The 23,015-nt window shown below is 31.9% G+C and overlaps 1 protein-coding gene and 1 pseudogene across 1 annotated transcript; one reads left to right on the top strand and one right to left on the bottom strand.

Moving 5' to 3' along the window:
* The first annotated feature begins 6,718 nt into the window (after positions 1–6,718).
* Positions 6,719–12,320, top strand: LOC123208024 (annotated as a pseudogene).
* Positions 12,321–14,055: 1,735 nt separating this feature from the next.
* LOC123208023 (patatin-like protein 7) lies at positions 14,056–16,278 on the bottom strand. The gene is made up of 3 exons (XM_044625494.1): positions 15,257–16,278; positions 14,982–15,044; positions 14,056–14,631 (listed from the first exon to the last, which is right to left on the bottom strand). Exons 1-3 carry the CDS (start codon positions 16,154–16,156, stop codon positions 14,320–14,322), a joined length of 1,275 nt encoding a protein of 424 aa, XP_044481429.1. The 5' UTR covers positions 16,157–16,278; the 3' UTR covers positions 14,056–14,319.
* Positions 16,279–23,015: the final 6,737 nt, after the last annotated feature.

Raw genomic sequence — 23,015 nt, 5'->3', positions numbered from 1 at the left:
TCATTATATTTAAGGCTAGATTCATGTTAATCTAAGTTTGAGTTTGGGTCAACTTAAGTTCAATTTAATTTGAAAAAGTAAAACTCAAATCTAAGTTCAAGTTCGTTGAACTCTCTTTTAAACTAATTCAAACTTGACTCAACTTAAAAAGAATCAAATTTAAGTTCGACTATTGTATTGATTTAAGCTAGAGATAAACATAACACAATACCATAGGTGAGCCATTATTAATCTAAACAATATTATTTTAATATGTGTTAGTCGAAATAAAATTATTTCAATCGAATTAAATTGAGTTTTTTAAACTCGTAAACTTGATGAGTCGATCAACCTATAAACTCAACCTAGCTTGAGCTTATTTTGATCTTGTTCAAATATAGTTAACAAATAAGTTCAAGTTAATTCGGTTTAAATTCAACTTTAATTGTACTTTTTCAAATTTTGAAAAAAGAAAATCCACTAACATCATATTATATTGAGAAATGTGCGATTGAATCGAAATACAATAGTACGAAATCTTTTTTGATTAACCGAGTTACATTTTAGGTGAAATTTTTAATTTTGGAATTCAAAGGGTGGGAAGCTATTTTTTCTGCAGACTTTCATTTAGTCTATTTTAATAATTTTTCATTAAGAAGTAATGATTTGTTATTAGGAGATTATTTCAATATAAGCTTTGCATGTCATGTTACAAAAACGTTTTATTTCTTTCTTTCTTTAAATTTAATAATTATACTAAATAATTCATTATCCAAAAAGTGTCGGATAAACTTTATATTTTCGGTATGAGTCAAGAAATAACCTGTTTTAAAGAGTAAAAACAAATAATTATGTTCTAAAATTTTCTCGCCTGGTGAGTAAAATACAATTTTTTTAATTTAAAAAGGCCAAAGGATTATTGCCCACTTAAGATTTAGTAAAAAGGTAAATTTTTACTCGTTAATTTTTAAAAACTTAAATATCTAATTATCTATTAAAATTCACTACTACTGTTAAAAGAGTAAAATTATTATTTAACTAAAAATATTTAAAAAATTATCACATTTTCTTATATGTTTTAAAATCTAACAATTTTTTTATATTCAAGGTTTGAAAAGTTGCATTCCCCCTCTCTAAAGTTTTAATTTTTTCAATAACCACTTTCATGCAGCCATTCTAGGAAGGTCATCGGTTGGCCTTTTCACCACCTTCCTCAATTTTTTCCAGCATAGAAACTACTAGAAATTCAAGTAAAATGGTCAGATGATGTCACACAGATCTATACAACATCACAAGGATTTGTACGTTGTTTGGCTATTTCGATGTTGGTTAGATGATACACACACATGTGCATCATCAAGTCGAATCAAAGTGGCCAAATGACACACATATCCTTATAATGTTGCATAAATTTGTGTGACATTGTCCAACCATTTTGGTTGAATTTGTAATGGTTTCCACACCAAAAACCATCAGGGAGAGAGGTGGTGGGAAGGCCAATCGATGGCCTTCTCGAAGTGATCATCAAAAAGTGGTTTTTGGTAAAAATCAAACTCTATAGGAAAAATGTAACTTTTCAAACTTTAGATAAAAAGGAATTATTAGATTTTGAAGCTTAGAGGAAAAATATGATAATTTTATAGTTTAGTTAATATTTTTAGCTAAATAACAATTTTACTGTTAACTTTAACAGTGAATTTTAATAAACTAGTGGGTATTTAAATTTTTAAAAATTAATAGATAAAAACTTGTCCTTCCACTAAACCTTAGGTGGGAAATAGTCTTTTGGCCATTTAAAAAACGTGTTTTTAGATCAAACCAAGGGGGTTAATCAAGTCTTTTTCAGTCCAACCAACAAGTAAAGTGATGACATGTTTATATAAACACTAAAATAATATTCAACTAATTTGAATTATAATTTGAACAATATTATTATCCATATTTTTAGCACACAATTTAGGTAACGATGATATATTATCATATAATTGAGTATTACTTTATCTTTAATTTAAAATAATATAATCACATGATAATAAATAACCTAAATTATGTACAAAAAAATATGTATACATAATTTTATTTTTATAATTTTGATGGAACATGATATCTTTTTGTTTTTTGGGTAATGAGAAATTTTTTATACGCATAATTTTATTATTATAATTTTCATGGAACATGTTTTTTTTTGTTTTTTATTAACGATAAACTTTATTTAGATCAAACTATTTCTTTTGGACTGAATCAACCCTCACTTAAGTTAGCGCATCCCTTCCTAATTGAATCTACCATACCAAGTAGATCAAACATTAAATCCAATTACTTTTTCATAATTATTAAACTGGATAAGTCAAGAATCTTAGTTTAATATGCCACCAGGAGAACTTGAACCAAACCTTTCCACTTTATAAGCTCACCCTTTTACCGCCCAAACCACCCCTTAGGGCAGCATGTTATCTTTTAATTGAATCCCACAACATGTCAATTAATTTAATTTATGTTCAACTAGAGGAAAGCGCTGGAAATTAAATTGCACTATATTTGTTTTAAGGACAAGTCTTGGAGTGATTATAAATTAGGTTAATCTATTTCGGTGCTTTTCATTTTTTTTTTTTTTTGGGTCAATTTTTTATTACAAATTTTGTTTATCTCCTTCTTCTTCTTAGTCTCTAACCTCTATTCTTATTCTTTTCTAAAAACTTTTTCATCTCTAATGTCTATTCTTATTCTTTTCTAAAAACTTCTTCAACAACCTCATTGCCAACTTGAGTGAGCTAGAGATGAACTTTTTAAATTCGAATCGAGTTTGAATTAAATTTTGTTTATACTTAGTTTGATTCAAATATGCTCATAGGTGTAACCTCATCCAAGTGACTATCCCAAGTGATTGTGTTGCTATCTTGAACAAATATTGAAGTGAGAACCTAAATTATTCTAAATTTTATATAAAAGATTTGTAAAAAGACCATTTTAACCTTCTAAGATGGTCAACAAAGTTGGGTCAAAAGGGACGCTCTTGCCTTATAAGTAAACCTCATGAGCGGTTAATGAAATTCTCCCATTATTTAGTTTCTTTCGAGTAGTGCTATGTGTATTATAATACACCTCTCTAGAGATATATCTCTGATAAGAATATATCAAAAGAAACGTGTATAAGTGAACTATTTAAAAATTTTAATGCATAATCATAATTATAAAGTGTGCAAAAAGGTGAAAAATGAAAAAAAAATACTTCATTAATAAAAGTTCATAGAATAATAATAAGTATTTGGAAAATCTCTATATGAAATAAATGCACAGAGTGTAAATAACAGTTATGTTTGGAATATCAATAAAATAGTCTTATCATCTAGAAAATAAACCAAAATGACATTATAACCCCTCCCTTTCATGTAGCTGTCTAGCTCTGCCCGCCCTTTTTACTCACTTTTACTTGCAAAATATATGAAATGAAACGCACGGGTAAAACTCAATAAGTGACGACCTTTTGATATCCAAAACTAATATGAATAAATTGATGTTAAAATTTGCATTTCATCCGTAAGCTGAATGTGGTCACACTACAACACCTCGGTGCCTTGACATGGATCATCCACAAGAACTAAGCAGACCCAAGCTGGAATTGATATATTTGATGCCCTAGTGAAAGCTATTGTTGTGCCTTGCACACGTCAAATGGCCTATTGGGCTAACTAATTAGGACACCATGATCATATGAGAAAATCTCTAATAACAACTCATTTCCTTATCACATAAGCCGACTAAAACTACTGACTAATCATCCAAAGAGACCACTATCTTGAGCACCTATGTGATGCATCTCATTTATCACGTGAAGAATATCTAAAAGTTCTATCCTTACCATGCATACTTGAATTGAACTAGATAATTATGCACGTTGACACTGAGTGTATGATGCATCTCATGGGTATTCAACCTTATTGCTTTCACGTTTATCATCATTTATACACATAGTTAATCACTATCTAAATGTGTGACACTAACTTTAAGGTTGTTGACTTTTGACATGGATTCAACTCAATCCAAGCTTGTGCTGTAGTCCATGTAGTCGAACACTTAACTATGTTTTTCCTAAATTATGTATCCTTTGATGGCTTATTATTCTTCCTGTTTAACTTTCCATTTTTTATGCACATAACCTAGGGGCATAATCATCTCTTGTCTTTGACTGAGAGTACATAGTCTGTACTTTTCCATCCACGTTTGTGTGCCTCCTAACCCATATACATTGGCTTGTGGCACTTAACACATAACCATGCATAAAACAAGTGTACACAATGAGTTAAATTGGACATACTCTTGTGCATATGGGTCCACGTATACTTACCACGTGCCTTCTGTCACCTATTGTCCACTTTTGGGAAGCCATACATGAGCACATATCTCATACCACAAAACTGTGCATATCTTCCCTCAAAATGAGCACAAGATATTTGGATTTAAAAAATTTTTGAAACAACACACAAATGTATATAGGACCATACACGTCTGTTTGTCGTGATCTAGAAATCGCCCCCTAGGGGTTTCTACATTGTTTTGGTCACACATAAGGTTATTCAACACATATACAAGTTTGTATCAAAAGTCTTTAAGTCCCCTGTGCCATTAAAATCTATATACACAACACAATTAAAGCATTATTGAATTATCAAACCATAATGAGTTTTGATCATGCCAACAAACATAATATCACGACTCCCCTATGCATATATATCCATCTGTAAGCACATTTAGCACCTATCTTATTGGAATGTTCATCACATATGAATAAATAATTTACACACTTCACATATCATGCCATATAAACCCTAATTTCTCTAATTTCATTCTATCAAGGTACTTAACATGCACAAGATTCATTATAATCAAATATACAAGCAATTATAACAAGTGAACAACGATTTCACCCCACAACAACCTTAACTCATGCATCTAAACGTCAAAATTCAGATATATTCCTGACTAATCAAAAGGAAACCATGGCACTTACTTGGGTTTTGGTGATTTGCTTCTCTCACCCTACAACTACTTCTCTAGTGTCCACGAGACTCTCCTCTCACTGCACTGTTAATCTATGCAACTGCAAATGCAAAGAATGAAGAGAATTAGGATTAATTATGTTTTTATTTTAAATCTAAGACGTGATACACGAGCATGGATAGGTCATACACGACCATGTATCAAGTTGCATAATTAGAGTAGTTTCCTATTTCACTATGATCATAATCTGATCGAAAAGTTTAATTTTTTATTGATCATACATGGTCGTGTATGTCTCTATACATGGGTGTGTACCTCTAAAAAATCATTAATAATTGAATTTAAACTAAGGAAAAAGATTAAAATGCGTTTGAACTTACCTGTGGGTGTTATATGTACAACTTTTGTATATAACTTTATGTATAAACAATGACGTATCATCATATGATTGGATAGTTGAAAGTAAAAAAATAAAACAACGCCTTATCATAGAGTGACACATAATTAGTTATACACAAAGTTGTATACATAGTTTTATTGATTTCTTTAATATATTAAAAATTTCATTCATTTTAAACATTTACTCAAACCCCTAACCCTTTCAAATAGACACGACATTGGTCGTGGCAAATTGCATATGATATGATCCATTGTATCCATAGATGTGCCATGCCTAAGTTTGTTAATTGACTGCTCTTACAAGTCAAACTAACCTACAAGTATAATAAAATAGGTGGCACGACTTAAGCTCTAACATTTGTAAACCCTTAACCCATTATTTTATATGTTTTTAATTAGGCCAAAAGACTTATTCCTACCCAATGTATAGTGAAATCTTAAAATCTTACTCTCAAACTTTTAAAAACCTACATACCTACCCATGAGCCAATTTCTATTAAAATTTTTAGTTATGGTTAAAGGTAAAATCATTATTGAACAATAATGTTAAAAATAAAAGTTTATATCATTTTACCTCCTTAATTTAGAAAACTAACAATTTTTTCTCAAAATTAAGTTTTAAAAAGTGACATTTTCCCCTACCTAAGGTTTCAAATTTCATCAGCAATTTTCCAATGAGTGATGGTCGATATCTTTACTTCTTGGTGATGTCTGTCTCTTTGATATTGAAATCTAAACAAAGAGTTTTGATTCTTTGTCTAGACAATGGTGACGTATCTAGATGAGGAATTGTCCTCATCTGGATGATGACTCTACATCTGGACATGTAGTCGTCATCCAGACAAAACCAATTCATCTGGATGACTAATGTTCAAATAAAGAGTTTCGACTCTTTATTTGAATTCCATTGAATCTAGATGTCATCGGTTGGAAGGAAAGCACCAAGGGAGAAACATCATTAGAAAGGAGAGATATCGATCATTATTCATTAGAAAAATTGTTGGTGAAATTTGAAACCCTAGACAGGGGGAAATTGTCACTTTTTAAAACTTAATTTTAGAAGGAAATTATGAATTTTTAAACTTAGGGAGGAAAATATGATAAAACTTTTATTTTTTAAATTTTTTAGTAAATGATAACTTTATCTCTGACTCTAATTAAAATTTTTAACAAAAATAACTTATAAATAGGCGTTTAAATTTTGAAAATACAAGGGTGAAACTTGGAATTTTTCTACACCTTATACGGGAAGTCCTTTTAATTATTATAATTTTATCAGACCGGTCCTTGGGCTATACTTCAAAGCCTCGATACGGCTCATATTGTGCCAAAAAAGGCCAGGTCCATACCTCCTGCCGGCCTACATGTCTACCTTCAAACAACCGCCAAAATTCACAGAAAATTCCAAGCTTTGAATGCCGTTCTTTTAATTTTTCTTCTCATACGCCCACAATGAACTGGCTTCGTCAAGCAGTCGTACAAATCGCCTATTCACAACCCACAACAAAGCGCACCATTTTACGTCTGAGGATCATGGCTCTTCTTGCTCAATCTTACTTCACTAAACAGCCGAGAAAAGCCAAACTAGCAGCATCTGATGTTTGGCAGCGGCCAAGGGAAATTCCGTTTCAAGTGAAGGTGGCCAAATCGGTGAGCCTGATTGGCCACGTGGACTTGCTGGTTCGGTTCGAGACTTCTCCTGACAGCAAGCATTGGGCTCGCACTGTCATCACTCAGCGTGCCATTTCTCATTCTCCCCTACTTTGTTATTGCTTCGATTTGAACCTCTATTGCTATTTTTTGGGTACGCCGTGTTTGAGGAAATCTTAGGGGAACTAAATGTGACTTTCCATGGACATTATGTAATGTCAGGGAGATTTTTGATAGGTTTACCTGAATTTTAGCCTAACTTTGGGAGTTCAAATTCTCCTGAACTTTGGAATTTCTTCAATTCTAACCCCTTTTAGCTATTGTTTCTTTATGGGTTTGCCTGAGTTTAGAAAAAACTTAAGGTACTTCCAAATTTTTTTACACATATTGAAATTTCATGGAGGTTTTTGGTAGGTTTAACAAAAATTTTAGCCTAAAATTTGGGAATGTAGTTTATTTGACGTCTGTTTAGGATTCCTGTAGTATTCGAAGGTGATTTGGCTCACATTGCTGCCTGTCATTTGAAGAAAGATGATCCTGTACATATAGCTGGACAACTTAGTGCCGATCCTCCTCCTCTAGCAAGTCATTGTGCCAATGTCCAGGTAAGAGATGAGTTTTTTTGATGTATCTATTGACTTAATTATTGCCAAAAAAATTGAACTAAAGTTATGGTTTTAGGGTTTAAGAGAATTTACTCTTTGATTTCTTAGGTTGTCTCATCTAGTTGGGGTTTCATCGCAAACTTTGATGAGTTCTAGTAATTTCTGGAAGTTCTTATAGGCTATTTTGATACAATAGAATAGAATCTTTTGTAGATTATTATATGTTTTGGCTACTAAGATTTGGACACTTTTTTGGTATGTCGGCCAATATTCACTGTGATTTAGTTGAGCTGATTATCTTTTAGGGGAAAACTTACATGTATGTGTATTAGACGTTTAAGGTAGTCTTTTAAGTCTTTGTTCAAACAGTTTCATAATTAGGAGCCAAAAACTTTTGTAGAAGGAATAGAACAAAAATCTATAACATATTTGCTACCTAACATACTCATAAATTTTTTTCTGGCAATAACATGACATGAGTGCTGCTTTAGTACAACTTAGTTAGGGTCTTTTCTATAAAGCTGTCTGTTGTGAGAAGTGACTTTTTCCACACTTTCACCTTGAGGACAAGTGCCTCTTGATGGGTGGGATAATGTTAGGACCCATGTGTATGTGAAGAAAAATTGTGGAGAAGAAGGAAGGGGCACATGTGGCAAAACCATTGGAGTGACAGATGTCAGATATTTAGCCAAAGGGAAAGCAGCAGTTATGGAATCATGTGTTGATGTGGCAAGCCTAGAACGCAGAAGCAGTTACGTACAGAAAACTGAAGAAAGAAGGAGGGAGAAGAGGAAAACAGAGAGAAGAATCTAAGGAGTAAAGGAAAGGTGAGAGTTCCAGCCTCTCGAATGCTGGAAGTGAACACTCTGTTACGTGTATTATATTCTATCAGTTTATTTTATGTATTTGCTGTTTAATGTTGCTGTGGTTGTATTGGAAACAAGAGCAGATGTTAAAATAGCTTCGTTTGTATCAATTAATAAAAACTCCCTTCAATTAATCTTGGTTGCTGAATACTTTGAATACATTTATTCTCAAGCATTACACAATACCACTAATATCACACTCGGCAGAAGAAACTTGCAGTGGTTGAAGCAGAATCTCAGACCTGCAAAAGAACCAAAAACAAGTTAATCCCAGGTCTGTATCAGTTTCTTGTGTTTTATGATGATTTCGTCTTCTTGTTAATTTGATCCTTAATTTTCTTTCAGGCCTTGATTAATAGAAATTGATAGTTTGTTGAAGGCACAAATCTTTCTCCTTCCCCACTTTTTCACATCTCTTGTTGTCATTTTCCTCATTCTCAAAAATTTTTGTGTGTTGCTCATTGTTTGTCTATCCTTAAGAATTAATGACAATGCCTTTTATTGGTTACTAAACCCTTAAATTCTAATTAAGCCTGGCTCTTTTCCCCTAACATTCACTCTACCTTAAGCGTGCTAAAATGTGAAAGAAATATATTTATTTTATTGCGTTTGAGAAATTCCGGCAGCATGTTCATGGTAGTTTTATGTATAGAATAACGGATTGAAGGAAGAGAGGGAGAGAAGATAGAAGACTAAGAAATAAAAGTTGGTTGCAGTATGCAAACAATCTTCCTTATCTTAAGTTTATCTTTGAATAGGTCTGACCCACTTCGATAAGAGTAATGTGATATAGCCTCAAAATGGGCAGCAATAGCACTAACAGAAAGCTAAACCATATAAGAAGATGTAAATATGAAAAATGCAAGAACTCAACTAATCCTCAAGCTGGAGGTTAGAGATCAAACATCTAAGCTTAAGCTAAACAGAGTGAAAGAAGAATGAGCTAGTGGTTTTGTGAGATATCTGATTACTGGTTCGCATAGAGTGCAACTATATATTTCTTATCAACAAAATCACAATCATATTACTTCAAACTATCATGAGACGCTAGATTACTATTGATAAAGATAACAGCTTAATTCCTTCAATGCATTTCTGTTATAGAAGGAAATTTTATATCTTTGAATTTATTTATTTCTTTATTTTTTGTTTGAGCAGTTTTGGGTTATCATCTTGTGTAGGCTTAACATCTGAGGTTTGATTATGTTAGGTTATGGTCCATAGTGTCAATTTTGTTGAGGTATCTTCTGAAAAAGGGAAGTCCTTATCATCTCAAAAATAAGAAGTGAGAACTGCTGATCATTCAGGTAAAACCATAATGTCTGGTTCATTTCCCATTTGTATCGTTGTCACCTTATGTGAAAAATATTGGCTTTCAAATTACTTGTATTGTTGCTATGTTCAACATTTTTAGAGGGATATATATAGTTGATAATCTTGTAGTTTTTTTTTTCATTTCTTTCTCCCGCAAAAGAATTTAATGATAAGCTGTGAGAGTGAATATATGAAAAAAAAAGATGAAACCAATGAAGGGCTTAATTGCTTGGTAAAACTAGGAAGTCTTTCAAATAGCAAACAGGGAAATGAAGATAATGAAGGCCATTACCCTGTTGGCTTGTCTTTAAGCAGATGTTGGGAGGGATTATCTGAATCAGCAATAATCTTCTGTAGCTACTCATATATGATTTCTCATTGTCAGGACTTTCCCTGCAATTATTCTATCTTAGATATTGTTCATTGTCGTTGTTGTATGACATCTTAATACTACTTGGTGTAATTCATCTTCGAGTCCCTAGTATTATCTCCTTAATAATCCAGAACTTTGGTGGGATTATTGTAGTCAAAAGCTCAGTAGATTGGTGATGACCCTTTTATTTTGAATTTTCTTCATCATCTGAGTAACTGTAATTAAATATTTGATACCCTAGTTTACTATAATAGGTAAATTCAAGACATCCTGGCTTTAAATGCAAGGATGGTAGCTTTTCACTGTGGCTTAATAAGGAATCAGGATGGGTTTTATTTCAACTTGATGGAATGGAGTTTGATGTAAAGACTCCTAAGTAAAAAAATGTGAAGGAAGGTTAAAGTCTGAACTTTTTCTTAGATACTGAATATTTATCATTGTATATCCCACATACTGGCATGTTTCTGTCCACTGAACAATTGAAAAAGTTTTTCTCAGGACTTGGACTAGATTCTGATTCTAACTTGCTATACAATCATTTCTTGAATATCGGATGTTTTGATTTTTGAAATATACTGGCAAATATTTATTCAGCATTTAATCTAAAATGTTATTGCCTGACTTGAATGATTGGAATAAGATTTTCGGACTTCTAAATCAAAATATATGAAGCAACAGAAAGGAATGAAATTTTCTAATATTCTAACAATTTTTTCTTATTGTTTGATATATATTGGCATATTTTACTGGATTTAATCTTGAAAAACTTTACATGTCTCTCTACATGATTTAATTTATTACAGCTGGTAAGTGCTAAATTTTGTGCCAAATTTGATGATTTTGTTGAAATTTAAATTAAATAATTTGGAACCAGTTTATTTACTGTTGTTTCTACTCGTTTTGTTGGTAGTCCAATGTATCAATATCATGTATCAATATCCTGTAGAATTTGCTAGAACAACATGACATCCTCTTTAGTTTAATCAGAGGCTCCTTTATCATATGTGATTTCATTAAAATTTTTAATAGAGTCCCAGAGCTGAAACTTCTTTGATATCTTTTAGGCTTAGTGAAAAGACACAGTTGCCATCTTAATCTTCTCAGCTAGAAATAAATGTGACACTGTATCATCATCAGCACATGGTAATTTAAAATGTTCCTCTGCTGTTGACCCTACTTATAAGTATAAATAACTAGCTCCCTGAGTTGGAGAATCTCTGCTTGATCAAAAAGTTATGAATGAATGCCTTCGGAAAAAAAAAGTGAGAGATAGAGAGGCGTCTCAGTCTCTAGCAACATGTCATGTTAAAAAATCTGTAAACAAAGAAATATATGTTGTAGATTGTATCTTTTTTTTAATATGTGTATATATATATATATTGTTTCATATAAATGGACACTTGTGGCTTAATAAGGTGGATATCTAACTTTCAGGGAACGAATTCTGGAAAGACTTGATCGAAAATCCAAAAAACTGGTGGGATGATAGAATGAATAAGGTAAACTTTTATATTTAATCGGCTGTAATGTCGTTTCTGTTGCTCAGTCTTTTTCTCTCTTACTCATATGCTTCCTTGCTTCCCTCTTCAGTTGGGCAGATGCTTTCCTGACTTTAAGCACAAGGAATCTGGTGAAGGACTGTGGCTTAGCAGTGCACCAGACTGGGTGCTACAAAAATTGCTTAATCCTGTAGTGAATAAAAAGAATGCGGCTTCTAGCAAGGGAGACGCACTGCTCTCTTGACCCATATCAGAACTGGAGATTGTATTTTGTAAGTCATCACTTTGGATCATACATTATTTATAATGCTATGTACTTTTGTAGAATAATGGTTTTAGTAGCATTTTAAGTTTCTGTCTTATATTTTCTCTTTCTTTTTTCATGTTAGATATTATAAATAACAAATAGGTTGTGAGAATTTATTGCTGGCGGGACCTAAGGATTCTGATGGCGACCAGGCTCTGTGGTCGCGGATCTCAAGATCTTGACGACGGCATGTTGGTTGCATTTTGCTCCCGGCCGCGGGTGCCTTTGTACATTTTATCTGTGTGATTTTGCAGTCTCTTATTCTTTTAATGTGTTTATTGTATTTAAGTTGGAATTTTTCATAGGAGATAGAAATCAAAGAGAAAGATTTGGAAGAAAAAAATATGTATATGTATGGAATTGGACATTTGAAAAAAAGTAGGGATATATGTGTAATTTTTATATATAAATAATAACGTGTTATCATATGATTAGACAGTTAGAAATCAATGATAATAAGATTTTTACTCACATGAGAATACATAGTTGTTTATGAATAAAATTATGTATACAAATTATATATATAATATTATCTTTTGAAAAAATATTGTGAGTTTTAAAATAATTTTTTAACAAAATAATGAGGGGAATGACTAAGTTGGGGTTTTTCCCTAGACAATAGGAGCGATAATGGAAGCGAGAAGAAGGGAATAGAGGTGAGAATTGATTTTAAAATTTGGTGGGTAAATAGTGAAAGGGTAAATTAGGCCTTTCTCATTTTGAAGGGAATGGCATTTTTGGGAAGGCAAAAGCTGGGACAACACCTAGGGAACTTGATATAGACTAGCAATTAAAGTTTAAGTTGCAATTTGTGATAGCGAGGGTCAATTCAGACCTTGTCAGGTTAATTTGAACATGGTTCCGGGCAATATTAAAGTAGAAAGATTTTGATATGATCTTAATTTGGCTTGAATAATGGTTGGGGGTTTTTAACTTGAAAAATTTGAACTAAAATAATATAAACATGATTTAATAACACAAATTATTAAGTGTATAGTTAACTTGTTATAATGTGATTTGATAATTTTAAAATAAAGATAAAATATATAATTAGATTTTTTAATTATACGATAAGACATTAGTTGTCGCTACTCATTAATATCCATTTGTTTTATATATAATATATTATCAATTTGGATACTAATAATGATGTGTCAATATTTAATTGGAGGATTTTGTATTAAAAATAAAATAACACTCGATCATATAATAACATATTATTGTAGATACACAAGTTAGTACTCATTATAACAATAAAACTATGTATATAATTTTTGTTTACAGTTTTATACACAAATAACGATGTGTCATCATGTGATTATGTGTTGTTTTATTTTTAATTTTTAATTATCCAATCATATGATGACATATCATTGTGTATACACAAAGTTGTACACACAATATTACTCATCATTATAAATGTACATTATATTGCTTTTACTTGAATAGTAAAAGTAATACTTTGGTATTATAGGACGAGTATTATCGGGTATTAATGATTGATGTGTTATTATATGATTAAGTGATTTTTAATTAAAATAAAATAAATAATAAAATTATCAAATCATATTATAATACACGTATGATTCTACATTTAGTATTACTCAATTTATAATAATTAAAGATTTTTTTTAAAAGAAATAAATGATTTAATAATTATTCCTTTGTAATGCTCTTTTCCCATGTGCCGTTTACACTTTTGGCTCCCAAATTCATTCAAATTTCAATGCATCCCTAGTGCCATTTAATAATTTTGCACTCTATAAAATGTTTCAATATTTTTAGCTCTAATTCAATGAGAAAGCATGTAGTGACAATTAACTTTAATTTGCTCACTTCAATTATGATATGTTCTAATGTTATTGAAGATTATAACATTTTTCTAAATAATTGTTCATTCAAATGGTATCTATACGAATTTTCCAATTTATTTTTCTAAATACCGTAATATTTTTCATTTACGATATTATAATTTTTTACGTGATTGATTATTATTTTATTTTTAATTTAAAATCAGTTAACATTGTTACTACATTATTTTTTGTAATATCAATTATGGAGAAAATTTAAGCCTAAACAAGAGATTAATTTGAATAACATTTGTAGCAAATTACAAGCTTTAACTTATATTACAATCAATCATTATATATATATACACACATCAAACTAAAAATTAATTCGAAAAACTCAGTAGCTCGGCTCGGACAAAAACATCTTAAACTTTATCCAGAGCGGCAACAAATGCAAATATATATATTCATTAAGTAATCTTGATCGATCATAACTCAACCCTAATCAATCGCATCGGAAATTTTCTCAAAATTCCGAATTAGCAGGGAGAAGATAGAGTCGATAAAGTTGTGGCAGATGAAGTTCTTGGTGTTGGAAATGAATGCTTCAACACAACAGTTGGAAGAATGCTTGTTTTTCTTCTCTCTTGCTCTTTGAACAATTCTCCTGCAAAGAGCTCTAGCTTCTCCAAATTTGTGCTTTCCACCATCCTTTTCCCTTGGAAAAGAATGGACTCATATGTGTTTTTTGAATACATTTCCTCTATTGCACATAATATTTCTTCTTTCTTCTTTGCTTTCATTGCTTTCTCCAGCTTCCCTTGCTCGCTTTTCGCTATTATCCCATTTACCTACAAAATTGATTTTATTATAATTATATTTATTAATTTTAATAATATTTTATGATTAAATATAAGATGATATTTAATATATGAATAATTTGATTATTACAAATGATTATTAAGTTAATCTTAATTTTGTTATAATTATATTTCTCATTTTTTATAAATAAATTATTTAATAAAAAATAACATGAATAATATTTTGAAAAAAATATGTTGATAATAAGGTAAAAACTTTAAATAAATAAATAAATTAATTAATTAATTTTATGATTTGGTTAAAAAACAATTTATTTAATTATAAATGAGTATTTTTTAAATTATTATAATTATTGTTAAAGCATGAAGAATATTAGTACCTGAATTCTGACATAATAGTTTGTCCCACTTTGAGCAAATGCCATGGAAACAGCTTGATCAACCTATAAAATAGGAAAACAAATTCAAATTTTGGTTAATAATTATTTAATTTAATAATATAATAAAAAACCAAAAAAGCTAATAAATATTTAAATATATTTAGTTAGTGGTAGGTGAAAATTTATTGGACCCGCACAATTAATACCCATTTTTATTCACAAAATTATAAAAAAATAATTTTATTTAAAAAAAAAAAGAAGAAAAATATTTTTACCATATCCGAAGCACCTTGACCAGCAATTCTCAAGGATTGCGACGGCAACGGACTTCGTTTTGACCCAACGCCGTAATCCGACTCTCCGTTACCCAACGATACTACCACGAGATCCTCGACGCCGTTACAAAACGGAAACTCCAGTTTATTATTCAACACGTGCGTAATAGCGGCAGCCGTTGGATTATTCATCGCAATTCCGCCATCAATGGCCACAATCTTAGTCCTCCGGTCAACGGACTCCATTTCCACAGCTCCCGTCACCGTCGGATTAGCCGCCGTGGCCAAGCACACGTCCCTCATCTTAAAATCATAGCCGTCCACTTCCATCGCGTCAGCGCGGGATAACAAGAACGGCGCGCACGTGGCCAGATCATAGCACGTGATCAGCACTGGCTTCACAGTATCCTTCAGAGTACACTCGCCAAAAGTCTTCCGAAACAACTTCTCCACCTTACCAGACCGGAGAACCCGCCGGAGAATCCCACCTGATGACTGTCGGAAAATTCCCGGGCGATTCTCGATCATAAATTCGAGCGCTTGTTTAGCTGTAAACATGGGGTTACCATCTTTGCCACGTGTAAACAACAAACCAGCAAGAATCCCTCCGGCACCAGACCCTGCAACTACATCAAAATAATCGGAAATGCGTGCATTGGGGTTGCCAGATTTTTTCGAGAGAAAGAATTCCAAGAGGGCAAGTGATTTCCCAGCCAGAATACCGTCGGTGGCGCCGGCGCCATCGATTGAGAGGATTCTTACTTTCCCTCGATTGACAGCTTTGTGATTGGCTTTTTTCTGCTGTTTGGGGTCTTCGTTGTAGCCGAAGAGAAACTTGTTTTCAAGAATGGAGAAGATCTCGTAACTGAGTTTGTTCATTTCGGTGTTATATTCAGCCATAAAAAAGATAGGGGAAGAGAGAGAGAGATCAAAATGAGGCAAACGAGAAAATGAAGATGAGGATGAAGAAGAGAAGGGAGAGTGGAAGTTGTTTTATAGAGAGGAGAATACGAAGAGACTGCTTGAATAGTTTAAGCGTCATGGAAGGTTCCTTGTACGGCGATGAATCGGCGATGAGAACGTTAAGTGGTGGATGTGCGTGCTTTGGCTCTATTTTAGTAACTACATTTAAACTATGATAATGAAAACTTTATTATATAATTATAAATTTATAATAAAAAAATATTAGATTAGAGTTGAATTTTGTTAATCTCCAATTGGGAATTTGGGACAATCAAATAAATCCCTCTATCTACGCTGATGGAGTCACAAATGAAATGTGACAGGTCAAGATTAGAATAATAATAAAATATAAGAAAAAGGACTAATTTCCATCCAAATTTTAGCCCAATTTCAAAGTTACACTCACGAGAGATGAAAACCCAAACTCTTACTCATGACCAAACTTCTGTCGATTTTTTTTGTTGAAGAGAGGGATAAAATAGTCATTTTACTGTTTATATTAAAAGTTATAAAATTATTATTTTTCACTCCCTTAGATTTTAAAAACCAACATTTCACTTTTACCTAAAGTTTTTAAACTTTAAAAAGTAATATTTTCACCCTCAAACCTAGGGTTTCCATATTTTTCAAAAAGCAGCCATCCCCCATAACTTTCAAAAACAGCAGTTTCACTCTCACTCTTTAACTTCATCTTCCGACGTTGTTTCCAGCTTCTTCCTTCTCTTGGTGGAAGGCGGTCCTTCGTCACTCGTCGTGTCGTCTAGACTCGATAACGAAGGACGACGAAACATCATCCTTCGTCTATTCTTCCAGATCTGGATAACTCTTTATCGTCCAGATCTAGGCGAGAAGGTTCGTCCTTTGTCGTCTTTTGTAATTGAAGAAGGAAGATCGATGGAAAGAGTTAGCCATTTATCTAGACTCGACAACGAAGGATGACAGAACCCTAAAGGAAGATCGATGAAATTTATCTAGACTCGACAACGAAGGACGACGAAACATCGTCTTTTGTCTATTCTTACAGATCTGGATAACTCTTTATCATCCAAATCTAGGCGAGAAGGTTCATCTTTCGTCGTCTTTTGTAATTGAAGAAGGAAGATCGATGTAATTGAAGAAGGAAGATCGATGGCGGCCAAAGAAGAAGGTCGACGAATCTCAATCACGAGTAGAAGCATCTCTTTGGTGTTGTCATCGCGCTATTTATCTCCCTAGAGATGTTAAGTGATCGTCTCCCCGGTGTCTCTTTCATCTCACGACTTGTCTCCCCGACGTCTCTTTCGTTGTGTGATTCGTCTCCCCAATGTCGTCATCGTGCGATTCATCTCCCCAGCGTCTCTTCCGTCGACATTTGGTCTCTCAAGCGTCGTCTGTCATCGATCATCGTTAGGGTTGAAACCCACTCATGGGTTTTAAAGTTGTTAGTCGTTAACGGTGGAAATCAATGGCATTTGGAGGGAGAGGGAGAACCGGTGAGGGAGAGAGTGTTGGGAAGAAGAGATTGACAGAGACAAAGACGACGACAGAGAAGCTTACCGAAAGAAATTGGCAAAAAATTCTAAACCCTAGGGGGGAATGGTGAATTTTCGAATCTTGGGTGGGGAAAATGTAGTTTTTAAACCTAGGGGGTGAAATATGATAATTTTTTAGTTTTTTAAATATTTTTAATTAAATAACTATTTTATCCTTAATTTTAATAGTAAATTTTAACTTATAAATAAATATTTGAATTTTTAAAAATTAACTTATAAAAATCTTTCCTTTCATTGGACCTTAGGTGGGAAATAGTCCTTCGGCCATTTATTTATTACTCACATAAAATCACGCAAATAATACTCATCAATTTTATCTCTTGACCACATCCACAGTTGGCTGGTGTAAATTTTCATATCAATGGTATGCAAAACAGCTGGAGAAACCAAACAGCTCTTTGTTTCTTTTTCATTATAATTCTCTGAGCATCCAAACAAGAAAATATGTGTTCTCCGTACCTTATGAAAGCTTTGACTGAGATAGTCAGTACCAAAATCCTTGTAGGTCCTTATAAGATGTAGTGACCAGTGGTTGCTCCGATTTCAATTTCTATTTTTTTATCCAATAATATTATATATATATATTTTGAGTATATAAAATAAATATATAAATAATATATTATTATATTATTAAATATATTTTATTTTTAATTTAAAATTATTAAATCATTTATGTATTTATTTTGTATATATAAAATATATACATATAACTTTATTATTATTTATTTATGTGTTCTTTTTTAACATAGTAATTTAAAAAACAAGGAAAACAATATCCAATAAATTACTTCAAAGCTAAAAAAATAAACTAAAAATAGTTTTAGATCTTCGATAACATAATATGTTGCATTCAATATATAATTTATTTTTCAAAAAAATAAAATTATATATATATATATATATGATTTTGGGTATTGAACGAGATATTTATATGATATGTTATATTGTGATTTGATAATTTTGAATAAAAAATAAAATAACACATATTTATAAGATAGTACACCTTTTAAATAACAATTAACTTAGGTACTCAAAAGTGGAATATCTATAACATTATTCTTTTTTGGCCAAAAGACTTATTCCTACCTAAGGTTTGGTGCATTTTTAAACTTCCACCCACAAAGTTTTAAAAACTTAAATATTCATCAATCTGTTAAAATTCTCTGTTAAGATTAAGGGTAGAACCGTTATTTAATAAAAAATATTTAAAAAACCAAAATTTTATCTCATTTTCCCCTTTAATTTAAAAGACTAATAATTTTTTCCACCCAAAGTTTGAAAATTTATCATTTCACTTTAGGGTTTTTTCTTCTCCAATCACCTCTTTCGTTTTGGCCAACAGTTGATGCTTCTCACCTATCTTTTCCCATTTTAGTCGCTAAGGAGACACCATCAATGACTGAAGAAACTGACGAAGATGATTCGTTCTAGTGTCATCTTTGTTTGTGACAAAGCTAACAAGGTTTGAGATGAGAGAGACCCAGAGGAAGAGAGAAGCTGGGACGGAAAGAAAATGTAGTAGGAGATGATGAAGTTCACCAAAAAGTGGTAGCTAGAAAAAATCAAATCTTAGGAAGGAAAATATAACTTTTCAAAATTATTAGTGAGAGGAAATATTAGTTTTTAAAAACTAAAAGAAAAAAATTAGATAAAATTTTAGTTTTTTAAATATATTTTGTTAAATAATAATTTTAATTTTAATTTTAATAACAAAATTTAATAAAAATATAGATATTTAAGTTTTTTAAATTTTATAAATAAAAATTTAAGAGCCAAATAATACGATTAACATAGGTCAATTCGAACTTTATAGGTGGGAATAAGTCTTTTGGCCTTCTTTTCCATATAATACGATTAACATAGGTCAATTCGAACTTTATAATATGTGCTAGTCCGTGGCACCATACTTGTACGGTTGTACCGACATGAAGAGCCAAATATCATCAATTTTTAATCCCAGAAATGTACTGAAAAAATCAGATAAAATCAAGCGAGGCCCCAACCAAATCTTATTCATAAATGAAGCTTCGTTGGTTACATCGCAGCACTGATCAGATTCAAAGTCTCGTATTTTTCTCAATTTAAATACAAAGTATACCCTTATTTTTTTAACGTTATAAGATATTCTTGTAAATAAACTGAGAAATATAATGATGTAGCTTCTGCTATGAGTGTTCTAGTTCTATTGTGACCTGGTTTGAGACACAGGCACTTCATGTAACACAATTTTGGGGTCTACTAGGTCAATGGAGTGTAGAAAATGCTGATAATATTGTTGCCATCAGTTGGGTTGAACTCGAATTGAGCTAACTCAATGTTAAAAGTCGTCTTAGCTTAAATTGAATTCATTTAGGTTAAACTCAAGCTAAGAAGGTCGTTTTGTTTTTAAAACCGAGTTAAACTTGAGTTAGAAGAAATTCTATTTAGTTTGACTTGCTAGCAGGGCAGATGACTTGATTTGGTTCGAGTTTGACTCGTCATTCAATTAGAGTCATGTAAAAAATTTATTAAAATAATGTAGTTTTATTAATGAATTGTGAACTTAAACCACAAATTCAAATCGAGTTTCAAACTTCAAACTTAATGATGAAGCCAAACTTGAGCTACACTTATCTTTCATTCTAGTTGAACTCAAGCTAGGGGTGTTTAGGGTTTGCTCGGTTCATATCCACCACTAGCCTGTATTAATAAACCAACAAAATTATTCTTTTATCAATATCATGATTGTATTGGTACTATAGATGGATACAATTCAAATTGAGTATGACCAAGAGTCAACTTGTGATCAGTTTGAATCCAAAATGGCCAACTTATAATCAACTCAAGATCAATGTGCTGAACTCAAGTTAGATTTGATTTAGAAGCAACTTGACTTTGGATTCGATTTGAGTCGAGTTCGATTTGAGCCAATGTTTTCAGGTTTGGATTGAACATTACTCTGATTAATCCATATAAACTTATAATCAAATCAATTAATTAGTGGTTGGAGTAGCTTACTCTTTAAATCAATATTTAAAACAAATTAATTTATTAAATAAATTAAATATAAAATTCGAATTACATTTAATTAAAATTTAATTTTGTCTAGTACCACACACATATAATGTGGATTAGTAAGGTGTTTGTTGAAGTCTTGTTGCTTCGATAATGTTACTAATGCAATACAAACATTATCATAGATCTTACTCGAGGTTAAAGCTAGTCGTCCTAATCAAATTAATTGAACCAATTGATTCAATTCGATCTTAAGTTTGAAAATCGTTTTCTAAACTCAAACTTGAGATATTAAAGAATGGATACATAAATGAAATGGATCCCATTCAGAGAGTTGAGGCTTTCATTTACAGTTGTCCTTCCTTCCAGGTGGTTCCGTACCAATCGGCTTCTTCTGCTGGCCAACCTTTGGTTCTTGGGTCTCACCAGGCCCTCTCTTTTGTACTGGTATCAATTCTAGACAAAAACAAATCAAATTTATCAAGTATGGTGGTTGAGATTTCTCAAATCACAACCATTTCATTACTACTATGTTTCTTCTAAATAGGAAATACCTTCCCCAAGAATTTTCTATTAATATCATTGATGCCGAAACAACGAAGAAAGATGACCGTCGAATTATATTTATATTCATATCGAGTATATGAATAAAATAACCCTTTCGATAATTTTATTTTAAGAGAATCAATCTCGAAAATCAAAATCTAATAATGTATTTGAAAATAAACAATCAATTAAATAGTCTTAAAAATCTTTAGAAACAAAAATAATTTTTAGGCATTAACCATGGGAATGGCTAAAAGGCTTTTGCTATGACCAAAAACAACTTTTAGGAATAATTAATTATATCATATTCTGCTCCTATCTTGTTCTATTTTATTTTATTTTATTTTGAGAAATCTTGGTTCTATTTTATTTTGAGGAAGGCCAAAGGACTATTTCCCACCCAAAGTACACGGTTTACTCAAGTTTCCCCTGATTAATTTTCAAAATCCTATTTACCCATCCATGGGCTGTTAAAATTAACAGAACCCTAACTTTTGAAAAGTTTATCTCATTTTTCCCGCTAAAATTTTAAAAACTAACAAATTTCTCCCAATCTAAGTTTTAAAAAATAACATTTTTCCCCGTAGGGTTTTCAATTTTTAGGAGTTAGTTTTCCGACGTCGTTTCTTCCTCTCTAGCGACCTCCAGGCAACGCTTCTTCCTCTCTGGCGCGGCCTCCTTCTGATGATTGTCTTGGACATGGTTGTCGACGAAGACGAATTGTCTTCGTCCAACGAAGATGAAGACTCTTCATCAATGAGAAGTCTTCGTCGTCGACGAAGACCTTGTCTTCGTCTCAAAGAAGCACGGTCGTCTTCATCGACAATTGTGCCTAGGATAACTGCCGAAAGGAGGCCACGCCGGAGAGGAAGAAGCGTTGCCTGGAGGTCGTCGAAGAGAAAGAAACGGCGTCGGAAAACTAACTCTAAAAAATTGAAAACTCTAGGGGTGAAAATGTTGTTTTTTAAAACTTGGGTTGAAAAAAATTATTAGTTTTTAAGGTTTAGGAGAGAAAAGAAAATCCAATTTAAGTTTATTTTTAATAATACAAACAAAATGACGATTTTACCCTTGAAACCGTTAATTTTAACCGCCTACGAGTGGATAAATGAGATTTTCAAAGTTAACTGAGAAAAACTTGAGACTCAACATACCTTGGGTGGGAAATAGCCCTTTGGCCTTTGAGGAATAATCAATTTTATTTTATTTTGATATAGTGGTTATAGGTTCTATTTTATTTTGACGGCTGAAATGCCTGCTCCTATCTTGGTAATGACCTCCTTTTGATTTACAATATTTGGAACATCCGTTTCTAAATCATAGAACACACGTACCACCCATCATACTATCATCCAACTCATCATCATAATAGGGTGATGAATCAACCACATTAAAGGTCCCTCACATATCATACTCTTAGCAAGCTTAGAAGATATGATAGTCCTTCACCGACGCTTCTCTAAGAGTTCCTCTAAGACCTCTGCCATAATCTCGTCCACCTGAACCATCACTCTGTCGCTCAACCATTGATAACAAATTTTCTTTTTTTGATAATTGGAGATTCCAAACATATTTGTTGGAAGGATAAATCCGAGATACAGTGATTAAACCTATAATCACTATATTTATCTTCGAAATGTAGCCTCAAACTCAATCTACCTTTTATTTTAACTCCACAAGTTAGAATCAAATTATTTTTATATCAATCAAATTTAAACTAAAAA

Source organism: Mangifera indica, unplaced genomic scaffold (genome assembly GCF_011075055.1).
Source record: "Mangifera indica cultivar Alphonso unplaced genomic scaffold, CATAS_Mindica_2.1 Un_0129, whole genome shotgun sequence".
In the NCBI taxonomy this organism is placed as follows: Eukaryota; Viridiplantae; Streptophyta; class Magnoliopsida; order Sapindales; family Anacardiaceae; genus Mangifera; species Mangifera indica.
Note: the sequence above shows the minus strand (reverse complement) of the source record. Positions and strands in the feature narration are given on the sequence as shown.

Bases quoted from the DNA above. Each gene is read 5' to 3' on its own strand.
- LOC123208023 (XM_044625494.1), bottom strand. From the start codon at position 16,156: ATGGCTGAATATAACACCGAAATGAACAAACTCAGTTACGAGATCTTC. The intron at 15,045-15,256 runs GTAAAAATATTT...CCTATTTTATAG, and splicing joins GTCAAGGTGCTTCGGATATG to GTTGATCAAGCTGTTTCCAT. The intron at 14,632-14,981 runs GTACTAATATTC...TCAATTTTGTAG, and splicing joins ACTATTATGTCAGAATTCAG to GTAAATGGGATAATAGCGAA.